General features: G+C 44.5%; 3 protein-coding genes across 5 annotated transcripts in view; all 3 read left to right on the forward strand.

Moving 5' to 3' along the window:
- The window catches only part of Hs3st-B (Heparan sulfate 3-O sulfotransferase-B), a 292186-nt gene that overhangs the window by 248823 nt on the left and 21341 nt on the right, over positions 1 to 22022 (forward strand). The gene's annotated exons all lie outside the window — the stretch shown is intronic.
- Positions 231 to 4979, forward strand: LOC135707118 (uncharacterized). The gene has a single exon (XM_065228848.1). The coding sequence runs from the start codon at positions 231 to 233 to the stop codon at positions 4977 to 4979; it is 4749 nt and encodes a 1582-aa protein (XP_065084920.1).
- On the forward strand, positions 15178 to 17756 carry LOC135707119 (arf-GAP with Rho-GAP domain, ANK repeat and PH domain-containing protein 2-like). The gene is made up of 2 exons (XM_065228849.1): positions 15178 to 17567; positions 17630 to 17756. Exons 1-2 carry the CDS (start codon positions 15178 to 15180, stop codon positions 17754 to 17756), a joined length of 2517 nt encoding a protein of 838 aa, XP_065084921.1.

Genomic DNA, 22022 nt, shown 5'->3' on the forward strand with positions numbered 1-22022 from the left:
AGAAGTATCACGACGCGACGGGAAGGATTATATCGATCGAATTTCGTGGTACTTCCGTCGTATTGATCGCGTTTGAACAGTACATCGCGCCGGGAAGGATAAATTCGTTCGATTCTGTGCTGTTTTCGTTTCGGTTCGTGTAGAAACGGCACGTCGCGTCGGGAAGGAGCAATCGTTACGAGATAAAAGTGTCGTTTCCGTTCTCGCGCGTGATTCGAGTGGTGAGTAAGATGGCAAACAAGGCGGAAAAGAAGCTGGAAGGAAACATCCTGATCCTTAAGCGGGTGTTGGCGATACGAGATGTGGTGGAAAGGTTCGTGGCGGAGTACGACCATGAGCGGGACGCCAACCAAGTATCGGTTCGGTTGGAAACCTTGGACAAGGTCAACAAGGAATTTCAACAGGTCCAAGGGGAGATAGAGAAATTAGACGTCGATCAGTTCGAGGATCACATCGAGGTACGCACCGGATTTGAAAATCGGTACTGCGTGTTGAAGGGATTTCTACTCTCCAAGATGGACAACGGCCAGCCTCCATTAAATTCGACGATGATCAACACCTTCGCTCACCACACATCATCGAGTTTTCACCATCGGCTGCCGAAGATCGATCTGCCGAAGTTCAGCGGGGATGAATCAAGGTGGATATCGTTCCGGGACAACTTTCTGTCGATGATCCACAGCAACGAGGACATTCCGACCGTCAACAAACTCCAATATCTGCTGCAATCGTTGGAGGGAGAAGCAAAGAAGCCGTTTGAAAGTGTTGACATTCAGGCGGACAATTATGCGTCTACGTGGGACGCATTGATGAAGCGCTACGACAACAAGCGGTTCCTGAGGAAGGAGTTATTTCGAGGACTGTTCGAACTACCACCAATCAAGCGTGAATCAGCACAGGAGCTAAACACATTGGTCGACGAATTCCAGCGGCACGTGAAAGCGTTAGGAAAGCTCGGTGAACCAGTTAAGCACTGGAACACTCCTCTCACCTTCATCCTCTGCAATAAGCTCGACGCATCTACGTTACGTTCTTGGGAACAGGAAACGCGTCAGAAGGACGACGTAAGCTACGATGAGTTGATTGAATTCCTTATCCAGCAAGTTCGAATGCTGAAGTCCGTATCAAGCGATCTACAACATCGCTCTCAAGGGACTAGCATCAAGGTGGCTGGTCTAAACCCGAAGAAATTGTCCACATTCAAGTCCGTTGTCAATGCTGCTACAAGTGAAGTCAAGTCGAACACTCTTCATTGCCCTGCATGTTCCGAGAAGCATCTGCTACACCAGTGTTCAACATTCAACAAGCTGTCCGTATCCCAACGACGAGAGTTGGTCACCCAGCGAAGCTTGTGTTGGAACTGCTTTCGTTCTGGTCATCAAGCGCGGGCCTGCAAATCCAAATTTAGTTGCAGAACCTGCCAAGCCAGACATCACACCTCACTGCACGACGCAGCTCCGAAGAAGACAACTCCTGCCGTACCTTCGAATCCTCCTATGCAACAACCAGCTCCATCCACGTCAGCGCACGCGGGGACCTCTGGATCAGCGCATCCACCAGAAGTTAGCATGGCTATCCAATCGAACCACAGCACGGTCCTACTGGAAACGGTTGTTCTAATCGTCGTCGATCAACACGGCAAGGAATTCACCGTACGAGCGCTCCTAGATTCTGCATCGATGTCCAATTTCATCACCAAGCGGCTGGCAAACGCTCTTGTCACGCAGCGTACTGCAGTAGACGTCGCTGTATCAGGACTAGGAGAATCCGTCAAGCAGATCAAACGTCAAATCACGGCTACGATCAAATCGAAAACGAACACCTTTTCCTCCACACTCGAATTTCTCGTAATGAAGAAACCATCTGCCAATCTTCCGACTATCGCCATCAACACAGCTGCGTGGAACTTACCAAGCGTTCCACTGGCCGATCCGCACTTCAATATTCCGGGCATGATCGATATCATCATCGGTGGGGAATGCTACCACGAAATCCACACCGGTAACCGCATAGCACTCGGGAACGGTCTACCATTGCTGGTCGAAACACACTTCGGGTGGGCAATTTCTGGAAAAACGTCCACCAATTCCGCTGTTGCACTACCAGCATGCTACATATCAACCACCGACCGATCCCTCGAATCAGCGCTTCAACGTTTCTGGGAGCTTGAAGCCGTCGATAATGGCCCGACGCATTCCTCAGAAGAGAAACTGTGCGAAGAGATCTATGCCACTACTACCACTCGAACTCACGATGGAAGGTACGTTGTACGCCTTCCTCGGTCCGAAGATCCGCAAGTCACACTCGGAGAGTCCCGAGAAATTGCCATACGCCGCTTCTACAGCCTTGAGCGCCGCCTTGAACGAGATCCTGCCTTGAAGAAAGCCTACCACGATTTTGTGGAAGAATACCTCCGCCTCGATCATATGCGCAAACTCGATTCTGTTGACGACGAAGTTCCGCATTGTTATCTGCCGCATCACCCTGTATTCAAGGAGAGCAGCACCACCACAAAGGTACGCGTGGTGTTCGACGCTTCCTGTAAGACCTCCTCCGGAATGTCACTCAACGATATACTCCTCGTCGGCCCAGTTGTGCAGCAGAATCTCGACACCATCATCATCCGCTTCCGTTTTCACGTTGTTGCCATTGTGGCTGACGTAGAGAAAATGTACCGTCAGATTTTCCACTTTCCTGCTGATCAAAATTTCCTACGCATTCTATTTCGTCGAAGACCATCAGATCCAATCGACACATACGAGCTCCTCACGGTTACGTATGGAACATCCTCCGCCCCGTTCTTGGCAACACGTACACTGCAGCAGCTAGCGAAAGACGAAGGAGACATTTACCCGGAAGCAGTAGAAGCTGTCGTCGAAGATTTTTACGTCGATGATCTCCTTACTGGCGCAGACAACTTGGAGTCTGCCATAGAAAAACGTCGTCAAATATCTGCCATGCTCGCATCGGCTGGTCTACCGCTGAAGAAGTGGGCTTCCAACGTTCCTGAAGCTTTGGCTGACATCCCGCCTGAAGATCTGGCGATCAAACCTTTCCATGATCTGCAAGATGACCAGTCAGTATCCACGCTTGGCCTTGTATGGGATACGAAGACGGATATGCTCCGTTTCAACGTCGATCTTCCGCTACCAGCACCGATTCTTACGAAAAGAAAGGTAATCTCGTACATTGCCAAGATTTTCGATCCGTTAGGCCTCGTTGGACCCACTATAGCCACTGCCAAATTGTTCATGCAGCGACTTTGGAAACTAAAGAACGAAGACAACGCACCCTACGAATGGGACCGCCCGCTCCCGCAGAAGCTACAGGATGAGTGGAAGCAATTCCATGCTACGCTTCCCATCCTGGCTGACATCAGAATTCCACGCTTCGTATCTTTGGCCGCCGTTTCCAAGGTTGAGTTGCACTTCTTTTGCGATGCATCTGACGCTGCCTACGGAGCATGCTGCTTCATCCGCTCGTTGAACAACGACCAAGTAAAGGTTCAATTGCTGACATCGAAGTCAAAGGTGGCACCCCTTGCCACGAAACACACTATCGCAAGACTTGAGTTGTGTGCAGCCGTTCTTTCCACGAAGCTGTATCAGAAGGTTGAACACGCAATCAAGTTATCTACCGATGTCTACTTCTGGACAGACTCAACCACAGTCATTCAATGGTTGCAGTCACCGCCGAATCGTTGGAAAACATTCGTTGCGAATCGTGTTTCCACCATCCAATCCAACACTGAAATTGCCGCTTGGAGACATGTCCCAGGAGTAGAAAACCCAGCCGACGAACTATCTCGAGGATTGCAGCCCGCAGACTTAGTCAATCAGTCCAGATGGTGGAACGGACCGAAGTGGTTGTGGGAATTTCCTGCGCACTGGCCTGTCTCGAATGTTCCAGAAGAAGAGTACATTACCGTCATCGAAGAAGCTCGGAAGGTAACTTTGATATCGCTCAATGCTCCTGACGAACAGTTTGCAAATCAGCTATTGGCTCGTTTCTCTAACTACACAACTCTTCGCCGTGTAGTAGCGTACTGCATGAAGTATATCAAGGCATTGCAAGCCACAGTACGTAAGTCCACCAAATCATCGAACATCATTCTCACGACAGCTGATCTCGTAGTCGCCGATCACACGCTAATTCGACTTGCTCAATCGCAACTCTACTCGGAAGAGCTAGCTGAGCTTACCACTTCCACAAGTAACGACGTCTTGAAGTCCTCACCCTTGAAATGGTTGAAGCCACATGTCGACGACAATGGAATCATCCGTGTAGGAGGACGTCTATCAAACGCTGAAGTTCCAGATACCGTCAAGTATCCGATGGTGCTATCCTCAAGACACCCACTAGCACAGTTGCTAGCAGGTTATTACCACAAGTTTCTTCTGCACGCCGGTCCACAACTCATGCTCGCTACCATGCGCCAAAAATACTGGATCATCAGTGGAAGAAATCTTGTCCGGCACACGTATCACCAGTGTGTCAAGTGCTTCCGGAACAAGCCAATCCTGATTCAGCAGAGCGTAGCAGATCTTCCAAAATCTCGTGTGACTCCATCACGCCCATTCGCAATCAGCGGCGTCGATTACTGTGGACCAGTGTATCTGAAGTCATCGGTGAGGAATCGTGGCCCAACCAAAGCGTACATCGCCATTTTCGTATGCTTTTCAACGAAGGCAGTGCACATCGAGTTGGTCACGGACTTGTCCACACCAGCTTTCTTGGCTGCACTTCGCAGATTCGTCGCCCGCCGTGGCCTTGTTCGAGAACTCCATTCGGACAATGGCACTGCGTTCAAGGGAGCAGCTAACGCACTCCATCGCATCTACGAGATGCTGAAGTCCAGTGAAACTGACCGAGCTCACATCCAGACCTGGTGTGCCAAAAATCAAATCCAGTGGAAGTTCACACTTCGGAGGATTGTGGGAAGCCGCAGTGAAGTCGGCCAAACATCATCTCCTGCGTGAAATCGGCCACATCAGCATCCGTCAAGAGGACATGACAACGCTGCTAACACAGATTGAAATGTGCCTCAATTCAAGACCACTGACCCCAATTCCGTGCGATCCTACTGACCTCGAGGTTCTAACGCCTGGTCATTTCTTGGTTGGCTCGAATCTACAATCCGTTCCGGAGCCAAGCTACGTCGACACGCCGGACAACCGTCTGGACCACTGGCAAATCACCCAGAAGCTATTCCAGCGTATTTGGGCCCGGTGGTATCCGGAGTACCTTGCTCAACTCCAATCTCGAGCAGCAAAGGGTTGCAAAGTACCAGTTCCTATCAAGGTGGGACAGATCGTGGTCATCAAGGATGAGAATCTTCCTCCTGCACAATGGCCGCTCGGAAGAATCACCCAGCTACACCCTGGCAAAGATGGGATCGTTCGCGTCGTCACCATGAAGACAGCAAATGCCAACAGCGTCGTGAGACCAGTTGCGAAGATCGCAATCCTGCCAGTTCCAACCGAAGACCACCAACCAAATTAGCATCAGTTCCTGAAACTACAAAGACCGGCAGAGCAGTCCGAAACTAGCTCGATGCGCATATGGAGCGCAATCAGGTGATTAGCGTTCCATTAATCTAAATCAAACCGTTCGATCTACCGGGTCTTTTGTTGTTCACAGATCTCCACTTCGTGAAACCTCGTGCCATCCTCCATTCAGTCGTCCTCAACGATTCGTCAACTCCTGAATCAATGTCCGTTAATCACCATCGCAACGGTGAATGGTTCAGTTATGATTTCGGGATCGTACTGCCGAAGATGTCCGAGAGAGTGGAGAGCACAACAACGAGAGCAGAGGGTTCGGGATATTGAAACAATGCGATTTTTTCAAGGTGGCCGGAATGATCAGTAGCCACTGATTATAATAAAATCTTTAGTGTTGTAAATATTGTATATACCTAATCCTAATCTTAAGGCTAAAACTAAAGTCAAATCTTAAAACTAGTGATCTTAAACTAAACTACAACTAAATTTATATAAACATAAATTAACATTGTGAACCAGTCTAATGAAGATGATCACCGATTCTCACGAGAGAGAATGATCTCATTCCAATGGTCAATCATTGCACTTGACCAAACGAACCGAATTGTACACACAATACGAGTAGTAGCAAATAGATACCCCAAGCGTGCGCAAACACATCTATTGTCGGTGTTCTTTTAAATTCTATTCCTCGATCGTCAACCATCCGTCGGTTGCAATAAATTAAAGGAAAGTGAAGTGGAAATCGAAATTTTGCTTGTGATCCGAAATCGATGTTATCGCGTCAGTGTGATCAGGTTTTGATCAATCGTGTGTCCGTGCGTAATTAACGTGAAAATCGCGGACTCCAACGTTAGTGGAAAGTGACTGACTGGCTAACTCACATCTTCTACTGGGAAGGTGGAGTAGCAGCAGTACTTTTCGGGTGCTAAAGTGCTCCTCTGGTTTCTGTGCGCCGTTCGCGGTACGAACGGGAAGAAAAACCTCCGAATCCCGGCAAATACAGAGCCCACGGCTCGAACAATGATCAAGCAGTTGCTCTGTACGCAACACTGTATTTTTCAGTGTCACATAGTAGCCATGATTTTTGTGTCCTATTCAACGTCCCAGAAACACCAATGTTGCCTGCTGAGCAGCTGATTGAGCATGATCATAAGACATCAGCGCATTGAACCATTGATAGCTTTCGATCCTTGTATTTAATCAAAAAGTGGTCTTCAGCAAAATTGTAGCTGGGAAAATTTTCTACAAGTACAAATTAAAGCTTTTGAAGCAGACCGATATGGTGAATTATAAGATAGACATGAACAAAAATCTTGGTTTTACCATAGTAATTCCCATACAAAGTTCAAATGGTTTGTGCCATCTCAGTTTCTCATCAAATAGGTTCAAATTTTAAGAGGTTAGTCAGGATCCGATTTGGAATCGTTTAAGTATTGTGGAGTGAAAATTTCAAATTTTGCATCACTCTAATGTTCACTTGTTGCAGAATTGCTTCGCAGTCGATTCTTCCTTGCAGAGTATCGGCGACGGTTAAGGCTCTGAAAACATCTCTTCGGATACGTAAAGGCTCGATATTGATCAATTGGCAGCGATTCTCGTAGCTTGGAAGACGAAGTGGGTATCTCCAAGGCAGCTTACGGAGCGCGAAGCGAAGAAAACGTCGTTGAACAGATTCAATTCGCTCGGCCCCATTATTGTAGTTCGGGCTCCAGACAGCAGAGCAGTATTCCAACGTAGATCGTACGAGAGAGCAATAGAGCGTTTTCAAGCAGTAAATGTTCGTGAAGTTCTTAGTAATGTTGAAGACAAAGTCAAGCGTTCTGGACGCTTTGTCGATGACATATGATATATGGTGTGAGTATGTCAGCTTTGAGTCTAGAAAAACTCCTAAGTCTTTCACGCAGTGCACTCGTTCGATAGTCGTGCCTAGTAGTTTGTAGTTGAAAATAATCGGTTGTTTCTTGCGTGAGAAAGTAATAACTGTACACTTAGCTGGGTTGATCACCAGTCGGTATAGACTACACCAGTCAGCAAAGATGTCAATCTGATTTTGGAGAGAACGGCAGTCGGCGAGTGAGCGGATGCGCAGAAAAACTTTCAGATCGTCTGCAAACGATAATCGTGGCTCTGTGATAACATGGTGAACGTCCTCGAAGTAGAGGAGAAATACCAATGGTCCCAGATGGCTGCCCTGAGGTATACCGGACTTTGCGCAGAAGCTTGCTGAGCGACAAATACCCAAAGTTACTGTCAATTGGCGCTCCGTGAGGTATGAACGAAACCATCTCAAAAGATTTCCACCGATCCCTAGCCTATCAAGCTTAGCGATCGCAATTTCGTGGTTCAGCTTATCGAAGGCTGCCGTAAGATCTGTGTAGATAACGTCCGTTTGGGTCGGAGCAATCAAACTGTATGTGATGTAAGACGTTAGGCACAGCATGTTCGTAGTTGTGGAACGCCCAGTTATGAATCCGTGTTGATCTGTACTTAGATATTGCTTGCAATGCGCATTTAGGGACTCTATGACAACCAATTCAAAAAGTTTTGATACAGCACTCAGCGACGTGATTCCCCGGTAGTTGTTTACGTCGCGTTTGCTTCCCTTTTTATGAACAGGAAACATATCCGCTGTCTTCCAGCAAGACGGAAAGATGCCGCTGGAAAGAGAGAGCTGGAATATGCGGCGCAGTGGATCTAAAAGACAAGTGATGTTTTTTTAAGAATAATCGACGGAACACCATCGGGTCCAGCCTTAGTTGAAGTCTTAAGTTTAGATGCTGCTCTAGAAATCGTATCTGTAGTGGCTTCGACCATGCTGAGCGTTTGGTTGATCAAAGGAACATTACTGGCCGCGGAAGTAATGATATTAGCGGAGAGTTGCTCGGCTTCAAACACACTAGGAAATTTGGCTGAGAACAGGTTGCAAATGTCTTGTTGATTTCCAGCAGTTTCACCATTAAAAATCATGGAAGAGGGTAAGCCGACTTCCCTGCGTTGCTCATTTACGAAGTTCCAGAAGGATTTCGGGTGTGATTTTAGCCGCCGTTGAATCCTCCTTTGATAGCGTTGAAAACAGAGACGACTTAACCGCTTATACTCGTGGTTGAGTCTGACATAGTAGCATTTCAGTGGCAGTGTGCGGAGTTTAGTAAATCTTCTGAGAGCAGCCTTCTTATTTCTTTTCAACGAGCGAAGATCTTTCGTCATCCACGGGACGCGAGAGTCAATATGGATGATCTTTTTGGAAACGTGTCTGTCAATGACATATGCCAAGACGTGAGAAAAGGTTTGTGCAGCAATGTTGACGTCTACAGGATCTAGAATATGCTCCCAATCTAGGTTAGACAGCACATGGACGATACTGCAATGGTCAGCTCTACGGAAGTCATATGACACAGCGTTTGGAGTGCTAGTGAAATCATGGACAATATTATTTTCGATCACGATAACTAAAGCAGGGTGATGATGCACTACCTTGACTAAAGGTTCGGGTGCCGTGGAGAGGAAAGGAGCTGTATCACGAGCACTCACAAAGCAGAGATCCAGGGTGCGGTTGTTTTCATTCAACAGGCCATTGATTTGTGACAGAATTGCGATACTATAACTGTCCAGGAGCTGGATGGTTCCTACGTGGAAAGATGAACGCTCGTGATCAGGACAAAAGAAACCACTATGGGTTGGAGTCCATGCAATGTCCGGTAGGTTAAAATCGCCAAGAACAATAACTTCGTCGGAAGGGCCTGCTTTGTCTGAAGCGGCCAAGACGGATCGACAATGTGCGTCAATAAGCTCCAAGTCACGGGTTCGATCTGGAGGAATGTACACTGCACAGAGAAGCAATTGACGATCACCAAGTTCAATAGCCACCCGCATTTGTTCAACCCTGTTCCAGGAATCGTTCTCGATAACTTCTGCTTTCAGCTTGGAATTAACTGCGATAAGGACGCCTCCCCCAGTAGTTTTCCTTCTATTATTCGTGTTTCGATCGCAGCGAAATATTTCGTAGCCAGCACCAAAGACATAGTTTGAAATGGTTCGATAATTGAGCCATGTTTCGGTCAAAACTAAAATGTCGTAGCAGTGATCCATGACGGCCAGATGATAATCTTCCACGAGGCCGTTCATACCGCCAACGTTCTGATAGTAAATCGTTATGTCCGACCTCCGCTGTTCGGGAACAATGGAAGGTTCAGCGTGTAGTTGCATTTGGGAGCTGGTAGATGTCACTTGACGGAGGAAGGATGTTCGAGTAGCGCCGTTGCCAATAACAGGAATGTGGAAGATCCCTTCTCCCATCTCAAACGCAGGGCCGGGACGACTGCTGGTTGCTGGCAGGAGGGGCTCGACTGCGATGAGTGGAATAGGGGCTTCCTCAGGGCGGACGGCAAGAATGCGTCCCGGAGTGCAGTTGACTGTGGTGGCTCCATGTTGCCGACTGGCAGATGTTTGAGGCACTGGAATTATGATCATCATCAGGCAGTGAAAGTTCGCTATTAAGTGTGTAGCATTTCGATGTATTTTATAATGTTTCTTTATTTTTTAAGTAGTGAACATTTTTGCTTATTTTGGGTATACACGAAGATAAAACAAGTAACTTTTTATGTCTTGTTAAAATCGATGAACATCTATGGAAACATTATAGATGAAGCCATTTTAAGAAACTTTGTCCAAGACGTCAATTTTCCATCTCTCAAGTGGACGAAGTTATAGGGTGAAAATGGAGTACAACGCTAGTACCCCCTTAAAAACCTTTTTAGTTTGAATTTTTATTTTTTTCCAATGTTCTACAAAGTTGTAAGTGCTCTAAAGATGCACATTTTTCCTACAAAAGACAAATCGCTAACTCTTTGTTTTGAGGATTTTTATATTTTTGACGCTATCTGTAAGAGGGTGTGTCTTGCAGGTTAGCAGGTATTAGCAGTTAATCTCAACGTTATTTTGTTCATCATCTCCTACTCTACTGTTACATACACAATTCATATGTGGATACAAGGGGATGCCTGATGAATTTTCTAAAAAAGTTTGTTTTGTTACGTTTTGCTGTTTTCATGACCACTTTCCAAGTGTTTACATTAGAGTGGGTTGCAGCTTCGACAAAGTTATTTGGTATCGTATTCTCAATCTAGGTCCCTTAGTCCTGGATGTTCTGAGGCATAACATCTTTGATCACGCCTTCCTTCAGAAGGGAAGTAAAACCGTTGGTCCCCGGTTCATGAGTTGATGGGTCGATAGGTAGGGTCCAGGTGTGGGAGCTGCCTTCCTGGCACGTCGGTAGCATTGGTGCTCAGCACGGAAAACAAGATCGACGGAAAACAAATCAAGGATAAAAAAAATAGGTCCCTTAGTGTATACCACCCTTAAGCCGAAAAAATCACCACTGCAATAAAGTATCTATAATTGAAGAAACATTCTAGAAGACATCAAAATGCTCACGTGTACTCAATATTTTCGTCGCAAATGTCCATGTCCATATTTTTTTATTATTTCGTCCCACTGTGTGCAGCGCCCTGTTTTTGATTTTCAATCAAACACACACAATATTAAATGGCAAAGTTGCAAGTTAATTTATTTACTAGGCTCAGTCGTGTTTGACACTTTGCGGTGCCGAAAATCAGTAATGTTTGAATTTACATTTTAAACAGTAGTAAATCTAGGTTAGTATTGGGTACCAATTAGGCGTGGCGGGCTCGAGGTTTAATGGGTAACAATTTCAATTGAAAGTATCTAGGAAGGGAACTGGTTTCCTAAGCCTCCTTCAGATGCTTCTCTCTGACGGTTGACCAAATGCTGGCTGGGCAGGGACAAGTAGCACAGAAACAGGAGGATAACAAGACTGCGACACAATAGCGGGAAATTGTTTGGAAAGGAGGGAATGATCACATCAAACTCTAACATCAGACAAACAAAGGAATCCGTAGATCGCCTGCATGTAGGGAAGATCACGGGCAAATGGAAGGGTTATCTACCTCGCGCCACTAGGGTATCCAACAGTCGTACTCTGGAGGCGTCGTAGCCCGGGTAATGCCAAACTGCATGATCGATGTCATCATAACCGGTACTGCACCTAGATATATTGCTGTCGACGAGGTTTATTCTGTAGAGATGTGCGTCTAGCGAGTAGTGGTTAGACATAAGTCTTGACATTACGCGAATGAAGCCCCGACTTACATCCAGACCTTTGAACCAGGCTCTCGAAGAAAAATTTGGAATAATGGAATGTAACCACCGCCCAAGAGAATTACTTGTCCAATCGTTTTGCCAACTTAGAAGAGAACTCTGACGTACATATGGGAAAAAAATAATCATGTGAATCGCCTTCTTGAGCACCCACCTTTGCTAGAGAGTCAGCCTTCTCATTGCCTGAAATTTTGCAATGTACCCATACAAAGGTAATTCTAAATGATCTTTCGATCAACGCACACATCGGAACCCTGGTTTTTGTAAGGAAGTAAGTGCCTCTCTGGTTTCCTCGACCGGAAGGCCACAATAGAACTGAGACTATCCGAGAAGATGAAGTAATGGTGTATGGGCATGTCGGAAATCGTCCAAAATACGAATTTGATTGCTGTTAGCTCAGCAACATAAACGGAACAAGGTTCCCGAAGTTTCCGGAAGGCGGTATTCATTGAAAACACCGAAATCAGTGGATCCATCAATGCGTGATCCATCAGTGAAAAATCTTCTATTGCAATTGACTTGTTGGTACTTTTCAGCAAAAATACGGGGAATTAAGATAGGTCGAAGTTAATCTGGAACTCCTTGGATAGCCTGTTTCTTGGAGAGGTCATAGTCAATGGGGGCACTGTAATTAGTAAAGCGTACCCGAGGGGGGCTATAGGACGGAAGGCTAATATCCGATGACATATAATTAAGGTAGATTTGCACGAATCTAGACTGGGTGCCCTAATAAACAAATACCATAAACGAACTGTATCCCGGATGGGTAAACTATCCTACAAATGGTTTTGATGATACCCCAAACACGTCTTTAAGCTCTCTTTTATGGTTATTTTTATTAGGGTGCTCAATTCAAGCATTTCTTCGAAGTTTTCAATCAAAAGGTTGTTACTTACACTACATTTCAAGAGCCACATGTGAAAAGGGCATACAAGCATTTTGTAAACAAACCTTTGTAGGCCCTTTTCTCGCCAACCGAGGGTCGCCCACGCAAACCAGCAATTTCATCGGGAAGGGAAAAGTTTCCCCTACCCGGTGATATTAAAGGTTTGCATTGGTGTCATACGGGTGGCGAAAAAAGGGCATAAAAAGGTTTGTTTACAAAAAGCTTGTATGCCCTTTTCACATGTTGTGCTTGATTTGATCAATACTCTTAATGAGAGCTCCCAGAAACGGTGATGTAGGGGGTTTACTCCTGCTAGAACCTCTAGACTCATATTGTGGGTTGAATTCATATAGCCAAGGGCAATACGTAAACAACGATATTGAATACGTTCGGCTTACGGCTTTTTCTTGCCGAGAGGAAGCAAAAAGATCCATACCCAAGAACTGAAAGAATAGTCGTTTTATATAGTTTAATGAGGTCTTCACATTCCTACCCATTCCTTTCTTGACCTGTGTTCGGGCGCGGCCGGCTCTGGTATTGCCTAGTTTGAGATCACCAGTTTTTACACATTGAGGATGATTGCTAGTCCCAAGCATCGTCTATTGATTCGCTGTGTAATTACAGCTGATCTGGCAGTAACAGAGTAGCAACCGTGGGCGGTCAATCATGTTCATGCTCATGCTCGTTGACAGCTCACTCCCATACAAAGTCCCACCAGATGGTGATTTTTGCTAATGTAATCGTTTTTATTTAAAATAGTTCCAGTGTACCAAGATTGATGAAATTTTGGATTTCGGTTCCTTTTTTAATGCAGATTACGAATAACAACCTCAATACAGATGTATAATTTTCAGACAGCAAATGATACAAGAAATTATTTAAAATATCGGGTAATCCACTACTGTGCAGACTGTCTGACAATATGTCTAATATCCAAAAAGACTGAAGTCAATTCGACAGTGAGCATGCATAAGAGCGTATACGCGATGATCGATTCTTTTCGTCGATTTTCTCTTTTGTTAATAACTCGCTAGATTTAACGTTTCTCGGTGCGTTTGCTGTTGCTTTTGATAGCCAATAAAACCTGTTACTACTCTGCATTGAACAAATTCTAGAAAATTGTCTCGCTTAGCTGTAGCAATGCAAAGAGAAAATCGATGAAGAGAATCGATAATCACGTATTCGCCCTTATGCATGCTCACTGTCGAATTCCTCCTTGTGTTCCAAGGCCAGTTGAATATCAGATGAAAGCATCGCTAGACAATCGGTTGTTACTTTACTCTTTCGGAAACCAAATTGCGTATTTGAAAGCAGGTTGCATGAGCCTGTACAAATAAAGTAATTATTAACAGAGAGCAGTTTGTTTGTCAAATCTTGATAGGATCATTTTGTCTAATAATTTCCTCAGACATGATACCATAGAGATCGGACGGTAAGAGTTGTTTTGAATAGCTATTAGTTTAACCTGGTCTCCATAAAGGAATTATGAAGGTTAAGTTAGAGTCGGTGTATAATGAGTCACGCCAAGAGTGAAGCCAAGTCTACCTATTGAACTGTGAAACCAGCTACCTATCGTGCAAAATAAATAAACATTACGATGCTATGAAAGGTCCACGAAAGGTATTGCAATAAAATATAAAATATAATCGAAGAAATAAGCATAAACACGCAGTGAGCGTTAAATTGTCATGGGATACGCTCGGTAATGATTAGTAATAAGAATTTCTACTATTTTTTGTTAAGATAATTTGACAAAATCACTGATATAATGATTTACTACAGCCGCAATATTTTTTCTCTCGCTAGAAGTCATTTGAAGTTGTTGTAGAAGTCCTCTGTTGCCAAGTGAAAAGAATGGGAATCTTCCGAAAACCGTGATACGAGTTCAACTGTTTTTCTCTTGGCGTGACTCATTATACACCGACTCTAGGTTAAGTAATTGTCTTTTAGCAATATCGTGGCGTTCAAAACCTGACACTATATCGTCACAAAAAAATACTTTTTGAATGCGAATTCCGGTTTTGCTCCTCCGTTGTTGACAACATTAGAAGGAGAAAAGGAGACAAACTAGTCAAAAGTAGGTAATAGTGAACTGGTCGTTGGGTTTTTTTCTTACCGTATACAGGGTTCTTAACTATTTCGCAAAACAAACAGCTCACCAATTTTACATTCGAATACCATAGCATACTGCAGACGTGCTCATTGAGATAATTAATTTTAGCATTATTCATGAGATGCTGCGGCTCTTGTCCACTGACACGCATTCGCTCATGGTTGCTGAAAGTCTGTTCCGCTTCGTTTATTGACGGTGACATATCTTTCCTCTTCTCTCTGAATTCCAGTTTTCATCGGGGAAACCCCTAGCCGGATTAATATTTCGTTTGTTGCTATGTTTTTAGTTTTGGCTAAACTTGACACCGACCCTTGCCGAAATGTGTTGCTCAGCGTGAAACATTGGCGTTGGAGGGAGTGCATTTTATATCGGTGGTTTAAAATGAGAAAATGAATCTGAAATCGCGAAATTCATACCTCGTGGTGCGATCTTGCCAGGTGGATGTGTTTTAGTCGGTTTCTTCGTTGCTCGAGTGAACGTGCTTCAATCCTACGATGGATTACCCAGTGCTGGACCTATTTTTGGAGAACGATGGCTTGAACCAATCGTTTGTGGAGGAAGAGTGTAGCTATCGAAAGACGAGAATCAAGAACAATCATCTTGATGCAACATATGGATACATGGAGGAATTAGATGCAGCTCTACGAGATAAATATGGGCACTGCTCGTCATCGAAGTCGCCCCACTCCAGTGTAGTTCTTCGCGATTCCGATCCATCGGGTGACATTGAGGAGATTCTATCGAAGGCGGTTTGTGATCGGGTCTCGATCTCGGCACTTCATAACGACGACTCACAACAATCATCGAATCCGGTGGAACAGTTAGAAGCCAAACCTGAACATGCGAAGTTGGACGAAAGCGCAGATGAGAATACACTAATTGTGCCGAGACAGTCGCTTGCAACGCTTAGGCGTCAATCCGAAATGGTAGCCAAGCCTGCGTTTACCAATCAATCGATCACACACAAGGGTCTGGCGTTCCATTCGGGGATCATTCTGACGTCGGTTCTGCTGAAGAACAAGACCATGGAGGTGTTTCGAGACGTAACCATGCAGCAAAATCAGATAAAGTGTGACCTTCAGACGATGCTTAGCTTACAGAAGTTCGAAATGAAACAGTCTACGAACAACGAAAATATGCTGTGCTTTCGGGTTGTTATGAGACTGCAGAAGGTACATAAGCCATCTGATCCAGGGTTGGTAAGTCCCAACAATAGAATTCAAAACGTACGCTTCCGAACCCAATCTCATTCGTTTGGATTTCGCAATAATAGCGACTATGACACTTGGGTAACGAAGATAATCCAATCGCTGACGAATGTCTTTCCTGAAAATTGTCTGAAGGATTTTACCGTATTTGGATGGTGTTACCTAAGAAATTCTGTATCAGGAGTGTGGAGTGGAGCTTGGGCTCTACTGGTGAAACGAACCCTATATATATACTGCGATCAAGATCGACAATTGAAGCAGTTGGATCTAAGGAAGGCTCGTTGCATCCGGGAGGTCCAGTCTGACGATTCAATCGAAACCCTCTTCGTAGAAACTGGTCCATCGATGTTCATTGACTGTCCACCGTACAACTCGATGTACTTCATCATGGGAACTGCGAATGAAACTCAAAATTGGATCAAGATGACCCAGGAATCGTCCTGTGACAATGGTGATACCCTCGAGAGTCAACAACTGACCGAAAATGATGTCCCTGTATTGGTCGAAAAGTGCATCAACTTCATCTACCTTCACGGCTTTCGAGCCCAAGGAATCCATCGTGTGTCCGGAGTCCTCACCAAAGTCAACACACTACTGGACGCTTTCAAGAAGAACGCATTCGAAGTTCAGTTGCCGTGTCTTGAGTGTAATGTACATGACGTTGCCAGTGCTTTGAGGAAATTTATCCGTGACAGCCCAACTTCGATCTTTGGAACCTACTCGGTCAGGCTGGTGAGCATCGTGGCCGTTGAATCCATTACCGACCGAGTTCTCTTCTACAAGGAAATCCTGTCAAAACTGTCAGCGATCGCGTACAACACACTAAAGATGGTAATCGGTCATCTCAAACACATCGCATCACAAGATCAGTACAACAAAATGGGAGTTGCTGGCCTAACCACCATCTGGAGCGCAACTCTACTCTCTAGCTTTGAATTCCAAACATCCATTAGTGATGGTCAGCATAGTGTAAATCAAAACAACATGATCAGTGACTTGATCATCCATTATAGTGACATCTTCATGGTTTCCCCTGAGGAACAATCCAGAGAAGCAAGGTTGCTCCACGCTCTTGTAAAGATCTACGAAGCCAACGAAAATCAGCAAAGTCTAGTGAAATCGGCCTCCGGTCTGCAGGTATGGATCACAATCGACGATGGCACAAGTACCAACGATAAACTTCAACAGAGTGTATTGCTAACTCTGGAAATGACTGCCGCTGACGTCTGCAAGCAACTTGCGGATAAAATCAAAATTCCATGGCATGAGCTGACCTTATATGAAATAATCGGTATCTACCGGATGGTTCGGCCTCTGCATCACACTGAACCAGTCCTACCAGCTGTTCACAAGTGGACAAAATGGGCCGAAGAGGATTGCATAAACAACTTCCTAACGATTCGACCGATATCAACCCTGAACGACATCCGTCGATGCATTTGTGAATCTCCGGGAATGATGGCATATGCCGAGCTTTACTTTGCCAACAAGTACAGCCAGTTGACGCGGATGAGTCAGTTGGTGTTGATCGATCAAGGGATTATCGTTCTGAACGATGGTGTCGAAACCGAACGGATCGATCTGAGGAAGGTACGGGCGTATTTTGGACATGAAACCAGACGAATCCAGTCCGATTCGATGCGGTGGACCGTGACGTTAATCGAAAAAGAGACGGGGTGAGTGTTGCTGGGTGAGTTGGGCCATGGATATTGAAATGGATTTGTTTTTGGATTTTTAGGGATGCAGAATCGCAATTTCTAGGGCACTTGATCGGTGGAACTGAAGACGATATTCAACTGCTGTGGTATTCCAGCATATGGTTTAGCTTGTACGAAAATGATATTCTGCCACACGAGGAGTCCTAGAAATATGGTGCAAAAATGCGGTGGAAGAGTTCGCGAGTCCTAGTGAGTTTTCGTGAACAACACTGCATGGGGTGAATGATGGTTATAGCACCGACAAAGAGACGTATCTCACTTTGAATAGGGTAGGTGAGCCAGTTTTGGTACTAGTTAATAAGCATATTTCTCGATTACTTTTCGAATGGACGTATCCGCTTTTGTAAACAATGCATTTTATCGTCGATTTGGCGTAACTAGTAGCATACTAACACCACCGACAAACCGAAATGACACTTAATTCTGACTTGTATGCCCGAAAATCGTAAACGGCCGATTTAAATGTGCAGTGATCCGAACTGTCAAACCATAGGAATTTTTTATCTAGAATAGATCAGACACGAAATAATTCATAACTTTTGCATCCGGGCTCATGCTTTTGCTAAAGGGTGATACGGTCAAAATTTGGTCAAGGGAAAACGCGTGTAAATCGGTGCAATCGTTTATTTAAAAAATCAAATTAAATTTCTTTTTCAAGTTCAATTAGTATAAAATTCAGGAAAAATATTCAGTTAGGCTTCCGCTTTTCCAAATCCGAATTGCCGGGCCTTACGCTTGACCCCTGCCATCAGATTTTGTACAGCCACCTTGTCCACCTTCTTCGCCGCAGAAAGCCAGTTTGCCTTGAACTGCTGCTCGCCCTTAGCAGTTTTTTTTTTGGTCTTCTTTAGGTTCCGCTTGACAATAGCCCAGTATTTCTCAATTGGGCGGAGCTCTGGCGTGTTGGGAGGGTTCTTGTCCTTGGGAACCACCTGCACGTTGTTGGCGGCGTACCACTCCATGGCCTTTTTACCGTAATGGCAAGATGCCAAATCCGGCCAAAACAGTACGGAACAACCGTGTTTCTTCAGGAAAGGCAGCAGACGTTTATTCAAACACTCTTTCACGTAAATTTCTTGGTTGACAGTCCCGGAAGCTATGAAAATGCTGCTTTTCAAGCCACAGGTACAGATGGCTTGCCAAACCAGATATTTCTTTGCGAACTTTGACAGTTTCATGTGCTTGAAAACATCTGCTACCTTTCCCCTTCCTTTTGCCGTATAAAACTCCTGTCCCGGAAGCTGCTTGTAGTCGGCTTTGACGTAGGTTTCGTCGTCCATTACCACGCAGTCAAACTTCGTCAGCATCGTCGTGTACAGCCTCCGGGATCGCGCTTTGGCCGTCGTATTTTGTATATCATCGCGATTTGGAGTCACTACCTTCTTGTAAGTCGATAGTCCGGCTCGTTTTTTGGCTCGATGCACGGTTGTAGACGATACACCCAGCTTATTTGCGGCATCTCGGAGAGAGAGGTTAGGGTTTCGCTTGAAACTACCGGCAACTCTCTTTGTCGTCTCAGCGGCTTCCGGTTTTCGATTTCCCCCCGATCCAGACTTCCTGGCTGTCGACAAACGTTCCCCAAACACTTTAATTACATTTGTAACGGTTGATTTGGCAACTTTTAGCGATTTTGCCAACTTTGCGTGCGAGTAGCTCGGATTTTCGCGATGCGCGAGCAAAATTTTGATACGCTGCTCTTCTTGCTTGGACGGCATTTTGACAACTGAAGAGTGAATTCCAAAATCAAAATAGGAGCAACATTCTACACACACACACCTTCAAAATGAGGGGTGTTTAGGTTTTTTAAATGCAAAATTGAAAGAAATACGTCAAGTTGATATTGACCAAATTTTGACCGTATCACCCTTTATGGTCATTCATGTCGGTTTGTCGGTACTAACACTACCAAATTTTCCCCTACCTGATGGTGGTGTTAGTATGCTTGGAACAGCTACCAGTTACACCAAATCGATGTTCAAATGCATTGTTTACAAAAGCTGATATAAAATAGGAACCCCCAAGTTATTTACCAACTGATACCATTGAATTGAAGTTTGAAGTATTTTGAACAATAAACACAATAATCTCAATTATTGATTTTAAACTTCTAGCTCCTCCTCCAATCTTGACATTAGTTGCTCCTTTATTGGTCATAGGTGTGGTCCAGTGTCAGAGCTGTCTACAGTTCTGACCATCAGTACAGCAGGTATGCCGCAAGTTACTGTAGTGCTATAAGAACGCTGAAAATTCCAACTGCGCTGTTAAACTTCCCCGTTTGAAAACAGCTGATTAGTGGAGGAAAGAAAACAGAAACCACATTATGTTGCAGCGACTCGGTATTGAAACGCCGCATTTGCCTCCCTGATAACAGCCGTTCGCAGCTCTCCCGCTTCTTTGCATTCTGCATCAGACTTCTTCAGACATTCAGATAAGACCGCAGAGACGTAAATTCAGTGCCAACATTTCAAAACGGCGTAATGGCTTTTGTAAACAATGACTTTAGCCGTCGATTTATCGCAAATAAAAGCTCGCCCTTCCAAATTAACATTGCTAACTGGTGGAGGAAACATTCCTCTACCTGTTGGTGTCATTAATTTTCATGAGTGAGCTTTTATTTGCGAGAAACCGACGGCTAAAGCCATTGTTTACAAATGCAATTACGCCCCTTTGAAATGTTGGCACTGAATTGATGGAAAGTTATGGTTATATGTTATTTATATGATGCGTTCTGTGCACGCGCAAAACACCGTAAGCAAGGGGTTATCGATGCACAGCCCGAGGGGTCAATCAGAGCCGAAAATGAAGCCAGAGCCTTTCACCATACCAATATGGATCATCATCGGTGTTATGCAGAGATTAGAATGGCTGGTTAATTAGTGGCCCGCAACGGACAGTAAACACTTGTTTGTTGCTGATTCAGTGAATGGCATCATCCAACCATGCTGACAGCGGTTTGACAGCGCCGAGGTTGGATCGGGTGTTACCTGTCAGAATTGTATACTGTTTACTGATGCTAATGTTTTCCGAAGGAAAGCTGATTTTCTCTCAAATTATATAGGGGAATTTACGTATTCTCGTCAATCTAAGCAGTGTCCACACTTCTATTAGCATTTTCTCAGCGTCACGCACATATATGACGTGTCTGTTGGTTTACATTCATCTGCTGCTTGCTTCTCTATCCATTTTAATCGACAGAATTCTTCAAAAACTGTTTGAAAGCGTTTTTACAACGCTCCAAACTTCTCAGGTGAGTGTGACTATTGTCGGCAGCCTCGTTTTCTTCGGCAACCTTCCCATTAGAACTGCGTGTTAACCAGCTGTTCTATTATCGGCAACTTGAAATCAACCCCATTTTAGAGTACGTATGCTTCATTTGAATAAAAATCTGCCATAACAGGACTGCTCAGACGTACACATACAATCAGATTGAAGCTGAAAGACTAAAGAATCGTTTGGATGCATTCAGGGAAGTGTGTTGATGGGAAAACATAGTGAAATTAACGTTTAAATTTTGGTTGCCGAAAACAGTCAATGGGTGCCGAAGCCGACATTTACCCTAGTCAACATTTAGAGGTGCAATAAGCAGAGGGGTAGTAATGGAGTATTTTGAGCACTTCTTCAATTGCCATAAAGCTTTATTGCTGTAAGTGAAAAAGCCACTCATTTATACTTCTCAATGGCAGCATCAAATTGAAAAAAAAAAACTTACAAAAATGGTCGGTCAGTTCGAATTCACAGAGCGTTCGAAATCGTGGCAAAATGATGTGTTACTTCTTCGTTGCAGTACGACGACAATGTTAACGAAAGGTTCAATAAATTAATGCCTGCTTAATTATTGAGCTGCTTATCCACAGATTTCGACGAGGTGTTCGAATCAGTCAAATCAATCTTGATCACCAAGTAACCATGCGAAGCCCCGCAAATAATTGCATCATAGATGGCGCTGATAAATTATTCAATTAAAACCTCGATTAAAACCCGTTCCTTGATTGAGAAATCCAACTTAAACTCATGCGCGCCTGGTGGCAGGAATAAGCACTAACCGACGGTGATAAGTCTGTGACAGCCCTTGAAAATTTCATTGATTGTTTGCAAAATTATTTAATTTCAATGTAATTTCATGAAAATTTCTTGTCAGCATGGACGAATCTTGTACAAAATGCATAAAACTATTTTGTAATGCATTGTTCTTAAATAAAAAGCTACTTCAAGACTTATAAATTACTGAAAACATGTTAAGGTTTGAAATCATCTGCCGATTAAACAACAGACAAAGTTGGCCGACTAAATCAATCGACGAAAAACTATTAAATAGGCCGATTGCTCGGTGTAGCACCAGACGAAACACGATTTAATCTGCTGATTAATACACCGACTGAAATAAATTTTTAAGTGACAATAAATTTAGTCGGT

Source organism: Ochlerotatus camptorhynchus, unplaced genomic scaffold (assembly GCF_037179485.1).
Source record: "Ochlerotatus camptorhynchus isolate MF236.1 unplaced genomic scaffold, CSIRO-AGI_Acam_v1.1 ptg000304l, whole genome shotgun sequence".
NCBI lineage: Eukaryota > Metazoa > Arthropoda > Insecta > Diptera > Culicidae > Ochlerotatus > Ochlerotatus camptorhynchus.